The 10,944-nt window shown below is 42.0% G+C and overlaps 1 protein-coding gene across 2 annotated transcripts in view; it reads left to right on the top strand.

The window, feature by feature from the left end:
• The first annotated feature begins 193 nt into the window (after positions 1–193).
• LOC135551765 (ribosome biogenesis protein bop1-like) overlaps positions 194–10,944 on the top strand; it is a 138,347-nt gene continuing 127,596 nt past the window's right edge. For both annotated transcript variants that reach the window (XM_064982982.1, XM_064982981.1), the window contains exons 1-2: positions 194–344; positions 764–1,024. In XM_064982982.1, the coding sequence (XP_064839054.1) occupies positions 246–344; positions 764–1,024 (360 nt within the window). In that variant the 5' untranslated portion in view covers positions 194–245. The remainder of the gene's footprint in view (positions 345–763; positions 1,025–10,944) is intronic.

Below are 10,944 nucleotides of genomic sequence, written 5' to 3'. Positions count from 1 at the left end.
ATGCAACGATAAAATATAAAATACACCAAAACTATTTTTTAAATGTTTTACTTTGACCTCAATTAACAATTTGCAACGTATTTAGGCTGAATCACTTTAGGTATCAAATTATGTTATGTACAAAATCATATCATCTATATTTTTATAATCGTTCTAGGAAACCGCAGTTTTAAAACAGACGTTCAACTTTCAACTTTGACCTCTTACCGGAGTCCCACATGGTCGGCTGTTGACGTTCAAGAAGCATGCGTACAGTGAATCTTGAATCACAGAAAAACGGCACCATGAGTAAAGCTAAAGAAAAGAGTGCGAAGAAAAGAGTTGTTGAAGAGGACGATGACCAGGTACGAAAGTATTTTTGAAATGTATATGCGGTAAAAGGGTAACGTTAGCTAAAACATGTAATTCGGAGCTAACCAGCTAGCTAGGCTAACACGTTGGCTATGCAGGAAAATATGTATGTGCAGGCTAAAACACTGCCGTTTTTTTCCTAACTAACTTTTGTGTGTTAATCACAGCCCCCTGATGTATTTGGTAATAAAATAAGTACGGATGTTTTTGTATAGATAGTAACTAGCTAATTGTCTGTCACCTTGATCAGCTAGCAAGCATCCCTGTGCTATTGCCAATGTATCACTTCGGTCAGGTAACTAGCTAACGTTCGAATATTCTATGTTCATTTTGTGTCCGTTAAAGTGCTTACTCATTCATGTTTCACCCATCAAATCTGTATGTGTCTGTTTTTCTGTATCTGATATTTCAGCTTCCCATATTTGACAAAGATGTCACTGAGAAGAAGGCTGGGGAGGAGGACGATGATGCAGACCTCTCAGATAGCGAGGAGAGTGTGTTCTCTGGACTGGAAGACTCTGGGAGTGACAGCCACGATGAAGAAGAGGATGCTGAAGAAGGGGATGATGAAGAAGATGATGATGATGCTGTAATTCTTGATGAGATTCTGACGAAGAGTAGTGGTGTTGAAACAGCTACTGAACCGCCTGCAACAGATAAGAATACACCTACGGTGAATATGGGATTCTTATTTCTTTTACAGAAGCAATATAGTAGGGTCCAGTGTTTTTCCTACCCACGTGACCTCGCCAGGAAAAACGTTAGGCTAGTTAAAGGCAGTTTGATTGAGTGCAAACGTTTTGACCTAAAGGCCTTGACTTTATCAGACCTTGCTTGCACTCAATAAACTGTGATAGCATTCAACAGTGTGCAGGAATCTATTTAATTTTGTGACTTTACTTTTTGTACCTTGGCTGCTCTGGATTCAACAAGGTGACATATTTGTGTGCTTGCAAAATACATCTAGACTGAACAAAAATGTAAACGCAACAAGTGTTGGTCCCATGTTTCATGAGCTGAAATAAAAGATCCCAGAAATTTTACATATGCATAAAAAGCTTCTCTTAAATATTGTGCTCAAATTTGTCTACATCTCAGTGAGCATTTCTCCTTTGCCAAGATAATCCATCCACCTGACCGGTGTGGCATATCAGGAAGCTGATTAAACAGTGTGATCATTACACAGGTCAAAAGGCCACTCTAAAATGTGCTGTCTTGTCACACAACAATCCCGCAAGTGTCTCAAGTTTTGAGGGAACGTGCATTTGGCATGCTGACTGCAGGAATGTCCACCAGAGCTCTTGCTTGTGAATTTAATGTTAATTTCTCTACCATAAGCCACCTCCAATGTTGTTTTAGAGAATTTGGCAGTATATACACAGACCATGTGTAATCACGTGTGTAATCACGCCAGCCCAGGACCTCCAAATCAATCTTCTTCACCTGCGGGATTGTCTGAGACCAGCCACCCGGACAGCTGATCCAACTGGGTTTGTACAACCGAAGAGTTTATGCACAAACTGTCAGAAACCATCTCAGGGAAGCTCATCTGCGTGCTTGTCGTCCTCACCAGGGTTGTAACTGACTTCAGTGGGCAAATGCTCACCGTCGATGGCCGCTGGCACACTGGAGAAGTGGTCTAGTTTCAACTGTACCGGGCAGATGGCAGACAGTGTGTATGGTGGGTGAGCGAGTGGTTTGCTGAGGTCGACGTTGTGAACAGTGCGCCATGGTGGGGTTATGGTATGGGCAGGCATAAACTACGGACAACAAACACAGTTGCATTTTTATCAATGGAAATTTGAATGCACAGAAATACCGTGATGAGATCCTGAGGCCCATTGTTGTGCCATTTATCCGCCGCCATCACATCATGTTTCAGCATAATAATGCTTGGCCCCGTGTTGCAAGAATCTGTACACAATTCCTAGAAGCTGAAAATGTCCCACTTCTTCCATGGCCTGCATACTGACTAGGCATGTTTGGGATGCTCTGGATCAACGTGTACGACAGCATGTTCCAGTTCCTGCCAATATCCAGCAGTTTCACACAGCCATTGAGGAGGAGTGGGACACCATTCCAAAGATGACAATCAACAGCTTGGTCAACGCTGTGAAGGAGATGTCGCGCTGCATGAGGCAAATGGTGGTCACACCAGATACTGACTGATTTTCTTATATTTGACCCTACTTTTTTATTTATTTGAGGTATCTCTGACCAACAATGCATATCTGTATTCCCAGTCATGAAATCCATAGATTAGGGGCTATGGAATTTATTTTAAGACTGATTTCCTTTCATGAACTAACCTGGTAAAATCTTTGAAATTGTTATGTTGCGTTTTTATTTTTGTTCAGTGTATACATTCTTTATTACAGCGGTAAATGGCTATTCATTAATTGCAGTGTTGGTGGATGGGTGAAGTGAGTTGTGTGATTACAAGCTGGGTAATATCAGACTGCTGGTTTGGTCCATGTCCAGGGGCCCTGACTTTCATGGGGTCCCCATTTGATTTTGATAGTCACTCTCACTCAAATATCATATTAACATGGCAAAAGTTATAGAATTGCAGGAAATTAGCTTGAAAACCGCAAAGATTTCTCTCCACCCCATGGCAAGATGTGTAGGATTGCAGGAAATGTACTGTAAAATTGAAAGATGTTCTCCACCCTATACTTGAGTTATCAAGGAATGGTAGCCATTTCGTTAGACCCGCGTGTGACATTTTCCACCCAGGCATACATATCTTTGTCTGATAAATATGTGTGGATATCAAATGCTAGAAATACATTCAGAAATTTTGGACCCACAGTCAAAACCACCCTTGGGTTACTACAGAAACATAATGTCCCCTCCCCTGAGGGTACATGTCACTGGATGTGTGTCACTTAATTTTGAGCTGCAGAAGTAGAGCTTGTCATATGCTTTACTGACATCCCTGAGAATTTTTATTTGCCAGGTTTAACGATATGAAAAATCTAAATGACCTTATATTTGTTAATAGATATTTTAAAAGTTTTATTTATAACACATTATGCTAGGTGGATGGGGGCAATCTGTCTTAAAGCTAAAACATTTACCTTCATCTTGAGTTCCACTCTTCAAGGTAAATTTGGGTGACGCCAATGTTTTATTTTCAGTTAAAAATGTCGGCAGGAACACTCAGGAGAATTCAGGGAGTGGTTTCGATCATATTTCAGAGACTTCTGAGTATAGTGACACTGACGTTGCACCCTTGCAGGCTCGCTCTGAATGGGGGCGAGAAGAGTGGGGGGGCTGGGGTCAAAGGCCATGGTAGCAATAAAGGCTTGCGGCTGAGAAGCATGGTGATGAAAAACCATATCTCGACATGACACAGTGTGGAGGACAAAGGTGTGCAGCAGCAGTCTAAATCAACCAGGTATTACAAAGCAGTTGAAGAATTTGTTTTTGACCCTAGAGATGATTGACACGATTGCGCTTGAAACAAACAAGCTAAATAAAGAATACTTGAACTGAATAAGTGCCATCCCTGAAAAAAAATCTACATCTACATTTTATTTAACTAGGCAAGTCTGTTAAGAACATTGTTATTTTACAATGACAGCCTATTGGTCTTTTGATTATAGCAGGATAGTTCATAAATGAGACTCAAACTTCCCTCTGGTCAGATGCTGATGGCAGACCAGTGTTTACTGCAACTATGTCCTGGAAAGATTACTACACATTATGAAATGCATGAGGTTTGACGACAGCAACCGACAGCATGAACAAATTGCAGCAGACAAGCTTGCCCCTTTCATGGATATCTAGAGCATGTTTGTAGCCTAGCTACCAAAAATATCTTATTCCTTGCACAGATCTGTTTGGATAAGCAGCTCTTTATTTTCGGAGGTTGATATAGTTTCCGACAAAGCATCCCATTGAAGCCTGACAAATGTGATAAAGATCTGGTGGAACTGCGACCGAGACCAGCTTCCCCAGGCCTGAACTACCCTCAAAGTAGAGACATACCTCGGCAAACCACATGGAAAGACACACATTTGCTCTAAGTAAGTTCTCAAGGGCTTGTGGCTCCTTGGTGCAAAAGTGAAATATCACCACAGAGAACTACACATCTATACCATTATCTGACAAGCTTCTTAACTTCTTGATGAACCCATCCCGTTAGCGGGATTATTTTCGTCTACCACCGCTGAATTGCAGAGCACCAAATTAAATTACAAAAATGTTGTTTTTATGAAATCACAAGTGCAGTATAGTAAAACACAGCTTAGCTTGTTGTTAATCCACCAGGCATGTCAGATTTCAATAAAGCTTTTCGGCGAAAGCATACCAAGCGTTTATGTAAGAACATCTCTCTCAGTAGACAAAATATTACAAACAGCTAGCAGCCAAGTAGATTGGTCACGAAAGTCAAAGCAATAAATGAAATCGCTTACCTTTGATCTTCAGCTGTTTGCACTCACGAGACTCCCAGTTACACAAATGTTCCTTTTGTTCCATAAAGATTATTTTTCTATCCAAAATACCTCCATTTGGTTGGCGCGTTATGTTCAGAAATCCACAGTCGCAACATCGCAGACAAATTCCAAATAGTATCCGTAATGTTCGTAGAAACATTTCAAACTTTTTTTTTATAATCAATCCTCAGGTTGTTTGTTCCAATATATAATCAATAATATATAATCGATAATATATCAACCGGGAACTTGGCTTCTTCAATAGGAGAGAGAAAACGGCTGCTCCAAGCTGTTGTGCATACAAAACGCTGCTGGCACCCAGCCATACAATGACGCGATGTGATCTTTCTCACTCATTTTTCAAAATAAAAGCCTGAAACTATGTCTAAAGACTGTTCACACCATGGAGAAGCCAAAGGAAAAGGCATCTGGTTGATATCCCTTTAAATCAAATCAAATGTATTTATATAGCCCTTCGTACATCAGTTGATATCTCAAAGTGCTGTACAGAAACCCAGCCTAAAACCCCAAACAGCAAGCAATGCAGGTGTAGAAGCACGGTGGCTAGGAAAAACTTCCTAGAAAGGCCAAAACCTAGGAAGAAACCTAGAGAGGAACCAGGCTATGAGGGGTGGCCAGTCCTCTTCTGGCTGTACCAGGTGGAGATTATAACAGAACATGGCCAAGATGTTCAAATGTTCATAAATTACCAGCATGGTCAAATAATAATAATCACAGTAGTTGTCGAGGATGCAACAGGTCAGCACATCAGGAGTAAATGTCAGTTGGCTTTTCATAGCCGATCATTAAGAGTATCTCTACCACTCCTGCTCCCTCTAGAGAGTTGAAAACAGCAGGTCTGGGACAGGTAGCACGTCCGGTGAACAGATCAGGGTTCCATAGCCGCAGGCAGAACAGTTGAAACCGGAGCAGCAGCACGGCCAGGTGGACTGAGGACTGCAAGGAGTCATCTTGCCAGGTAGTCCTGAGGCATGGTCCTAGGGCTCAGGTCCTCCTCAGAGAGAGAGATAGAGAGCATACTTAAATTCACACAGGACACCAGATAGGACAGGAGAAGTACTCCAGATATAACAAACTGACCCTAGCCTCCCGACACATAAACTACTGCAGCATAAATACTGGAGGCTGAGACAGAAGGGGTCAGGAGACACTGTGGCCCCATCCGATGATACCCCCGGACAGGGCCAAACAGGAAGGATATAACCCCACCCACTTTGCCAAAGCACAGCCCCCACACCACTAGAGGGATATCAACCACCAACTTACTATCCTGAGACAAGGCCGAGTATAGCCCACATAGATCTCACGGTACAATGCCACGGTACAACTCAGTGGGGGCACAACAAAGACAGGAAGATCACGTCAGTGACTCAACCCACTCAAGTGACGCACCCCTCCTAAGGACGGCATGGAAGAGCACCAGTAAGCCAGTGACTCAGCCCCTGTAATAGGGTTAGAGGCAGAAAATCCCAGTGGAGAGGGGGGAACCGGCCAGGCAGAGACAGCAAGGACGGTTCGTTGCTCCAGAGTCTTTCCATTCACCTTCCCACTCCTGGACCAGACTACACTCAATCATATGACCCACTGAAGAGATGAGTCTTCAGTAAAGACTTAAAGGTTGAGACAGAGTTTGCGTCTCTCACATGGGTAGGCAGACCATTCCATAAAAATTGAGCTCTATAGGAGAAAGCCCTGCCTCCAGCTGTTTGCTTAGAAATTCTAGGGACAATTAGGAGGCCTGCATCTTGTGACCGTAGCGTACGTGTAGGTATGTATGGCAGGACCAAATCAGAACGATAGGTAATGTAATGCTTTGTAGGTTAGCAGTAAAACCTTGAAATCAGCCCTTGCCTTGACAGGAAGCCAGTGTAGGGAGGCTAGCACTGGAGCAATATGATAAAAAAATTTTTTGGTTCTAGTCAGGATTCTAGCAGCAGTATTTAGCACTAACTGAAGTTTATTTAGTGCTTTATCCGGGTAGCCGGAAAGTGGAGCATTGCAGTAGTTAACCTAGAAGTAACAAAAGCATGGATTAATTTTTCTGCATCATTTTTGGACAGAAAGTTTCTGATTTTTGCAATGTTACGTAGATGGAAAAAAGCTGTCCTTGAAACAGTGATATGTTTGTCAAAAGAGAGATCAGGGTCCAGAGTAACGCCGAGGTCCTTCAGTTTTTATTTGAGACGACTGTACAACCATTAAGATTAGTTGTCAGATTCACCAGAAGATCTCTTTGTTTCTTGGGACCTAGAACAAGCATCCCTGTTTTGTCCGAGTTTAAAAGTAGAACGTTTGCAGCCATCCACTTCCTTTTGTCTGAAACACAGGCATCTAGCGAGGGCAATTTTGGGGCTTCACCATGTTTCATTGAAATGTACAGCTGTGTGTCATCCTCATAGCAGTGAAAGTTAACATTATGTTTTTTAATGACATCCCCAAGAGTTAAAATATATAGTGACAACAATAGTGGTCCTAAAACGGAACTTTGAGGAACACCGAAATTTACAGTTGATTTGTCAGAGGAAAGATATCTTTCCGACAGATAAGATCTAAACCAGGCCAGAACTTGTCCGTGTAGACCAATTTGGGTTTCCAATCTCTCCTAAAGAATGTGGTGATCGATGGTATCAAAAGTAGCACTCAGGTCTAGGAGCACAAGGACAGATGCAGAGCCTCGGTCTGATGCCATTAAAAGGTAATTTACCACCTTCACAAGTGCAGTCTCAGTGCTATGATGGGGTCTAAAACCAGACTGAAGCATTTTGTATACATTGTTTGTCTTCAGGAAGGCAGTGAGTTGCTGCGCAAGCAGGTGTCCACATACTTTTGGTCATGTAATGTGTATGTGTACAGATCTCTCTACCTCCCTACCTACCATGGGGCAAAACAGTATTTAGTCAGCCACCAATTGTGTAAGTTCTCCCACTTATAGATGAGAGAGACCTGTAATTTTCATCAGGTACACTTCAACTATGACAGACAAAATGACAGAAAGAAAATCACATTGTGGCATTTTAATTTTTATTTATTTATTTTGTGCAAATTATGGTGGAAAATTAAATATTTGGTCACCTGTGGGAGCAATTATTAGTAAATGGAAGACATACAAGACCACTGATAATCTCCCTCGATCTGGGGCTCCACGCAAGATCTCACCCCGTGGGGTCAAAATGATCACAAGAACGGTGAGCAAAAATCCCAGAACCACACGGGGGGACCTAGTTAATGACCTGCAGAGAGCTGGGACCAAAGTAACAAAGCCTACCATCAGTAACACACTACACCGCCAGGGACTCAAATCCTGCAGTGCCAGACGTGTCCCCCTGCTTAAGCCAGTACATGTCCAGGCCCTTCTGAAGTTTGCTAGAGAGCATTTGGATGATCCAGAAGAAGATTGGGAGAATGTCATATGGTCAGATGAAACCAAAATGGAACTTTTTGGTAAAAACTCAACTCGTCGTGTTTGGAGGACAAAGAATGCTGAGTTGCATCCAAAGAACACCATACCTACTGTGAAGCATGCGGGTGGAAACATCATGCTTTGGGGCTGTTTTTCTGCAAAGGGACCAGGACGACTGATCCGTGTAAAGGAAAGAATGAATGGGGCCATGTATCGTGAGATTTTGAGTGAAAACCTCCTTCCATCAGCAAGGGCATTGAAGATGAAACGTGGCTGGGTCTTTCAGCATGACAATGATCCCAGACACACCACCCGGGCAACGAAGGAGTGGCTTCATAAGAAGCATTTCAAGGTCCTGGAGAGGCCTAGCCAGTCTCCAGATCTCAACCCCATAGAAAATCTTTGGAGGGAGTTGAAAGTCCGTGTTGCCCAGCAACAGCCCCAAAACATCACTGCTCTGGAGGAGATCTGCATGGAGGAATCGGCCAAAATACCAGCAACAGTGTGTGAACCTTGTGAAGACTTTTGACCTCTGTCATTGCCAACAAAGGGTATGTAACAAAGTATTGAGAAACTTTTGTTTTTGACCAAATACTTATTTTCCACCATACTTTGCAAATTAATTCATTAAAAATCCAACAATGATTTTCTGGATTTTTTTCTCATTTTGTCTGTCATAGTTGAAGTGTACCTGATGAAAATTACAGGCCTCGCATCGTTTTAAGTGGGAGAACTTGCACAATTGGTGGCTGACTAAATACTTTTTGCCCGTGTGTGTGTGTGTGTGTATATATATATATATATATATATATATATGACGGGCAAAAAAGTATTTAGTCAGTTCTCCCACTTAAAAAGATGAGAGGCCTTTTAATTTTCATCATAGGTACACTTCAACTATTGGTAAAATAAAGTTGATAATTTTTTTTTTAACAGGAATGTATATATTCCTGTTAAAACATTTTAATCAACTTTATTTTACCAAAATGTGACTGTTTTACTTTGGTTATTTGAAGTAGAATCCATTTTCTTGTCTTAATAAAGAACTTGTGCTCTTGCAATAATATCAAATTATTTTTTTCAAAGCTTTTCATGATCATCAACTCACATTTGTCTACAACTCTAGATTAGTCTAGATAATAATATCCATCATCCAGTTATACGCTGGATGAAAGATCTATCAGTTTGTGTGGATTTAATAGATATTACTCTTTACTACCGCGTAGTGGAAGTTGTATTTATTACATTCTTTGGAATCCGGAACAGGCAAGTGTCTATTGGTCTCTTCTCTTGCCAGTCTACAGTGAAGCCTACATCTGCCATAGTACCATCAACCCTCCATCTGACTCCATCTTCAAATGCAGAAAGTCCTCTGTCAGAAGTTGTTTGCAAATTGAGATGTAGCCACTCCAACTATGGGAGGGGAAATGGATAGGATTAATAGGTAGGTGGCAGGTGTCTGGTACTTCCTGGGATAGTTGCTATATTTATCAGCCAATGTTAAGCTCATTGTTCTGTCTGGTGGTGTGTTCAAAAACCTCCAACTGTCATGCAAACGGCTGGGAATGACTTCATTGTATTACGTCAGCTTATCCTCCAAACACCTTCATTGTATTACGTCAGCTTGTCCTCCCCAACACCTTCATTGTATTACGTCAGCTTGTCCTCCCCAACACCTTCATTGTATTACATCAGCTTGTCCTCCCCAACACCTTCATTGTATTACGTCAGCTTGTCCTCCCCAACACCTTCATTGTATTACGTCAGCTTGTCCTCCCCAACACCTTCATTGTATTACGTCAGCTTATCCTCCCCAACACCTTCATTGTATTACATCAGCTTGTCCTCCCCAACACCTTCATTGTATTACATCAGCTTGTCCTCCCCAACACCTTCATTGTATTACGTCAGCTTGTCCTCCCCAACACCTTCATTGTATTACGTCAGCTTGTCTTCCCCAACACCTTCATTGTATTACGTCAGCTTGTCCTCCCCAACACCTTCATTGTATTACGTCAGCTTATCCTCCCCAACACCTTCATTGTCTCTTAATTGTAGAATTGAGTCTGGTCACAAAGTTATGTTTATTGTCCCCCCGCGATGAAATCAGGGAGGGGACTGGATCCGTCTCCGTTCATTCTTTAGTCGAACGAGCAGTCTCCGACAGCACTGGCCTGGTTTTGACAACTTGGGTGAATGATGCATCTTTCCATAGAGATAAATTACACTGATTGGCGAGCTGGTGGCGCTATAACAAGAGTTTGTATTTTCAAACTTTGAAAGGTCATGTCCCTCACCCCATTTGACCTAAAATCATGAAATTCGGGACATAGGTCCCTCTCCTCACAAGGAACAAATTTGCCTCTGGGACTCATACGGTCTGCTATGATGGATTTTCCACCATTTAGAATTTTGTGAAAAACACAACGCTGCTCAACTGGCACCGACTGACCGATCTGCATGAAACTTGATGTGGAATTTTGGTTCTAAGTTGTCAGACTCGTACCTAAAACCACATGGCTACTGTTGATCAATAAGTATTCACGCAGGTGTCGTCTGGCAAATAAATCACACGAAGATATTCGTATTTTAACAATTTTGTTGCAAACACTGTCAAGACTTAACATATGCAAGAGCATTCATATCAACCACATGGTGGCGCTATAATGGGTGGATGTTTATATATCTTGATCCATTTGCCTCAGTGCTGAAATTTTGCACACATACTCA

The sequence above is a fragment of the Oncorhynchus masou genome, chromosome 13 (assembly GCF_036934945.1).
Source record: "Oncorhynchus masou masou isolate Uvic2021 chromosome 13, UVic_Omas_1.1, whole genome shotgun sequence".
Lineage (NCBI taxonomy): Eukaryota > Metazoa > Chordata > Actinopteri > Salmoniformes > Salmonidae > Oncorhynchus > Oncorhynchus masou.
The sequence above is the reverse complement of the archived record's forward strand: the minus strand, read 5'-3'. Positions and strand labels throughout refer to the sequence as shown.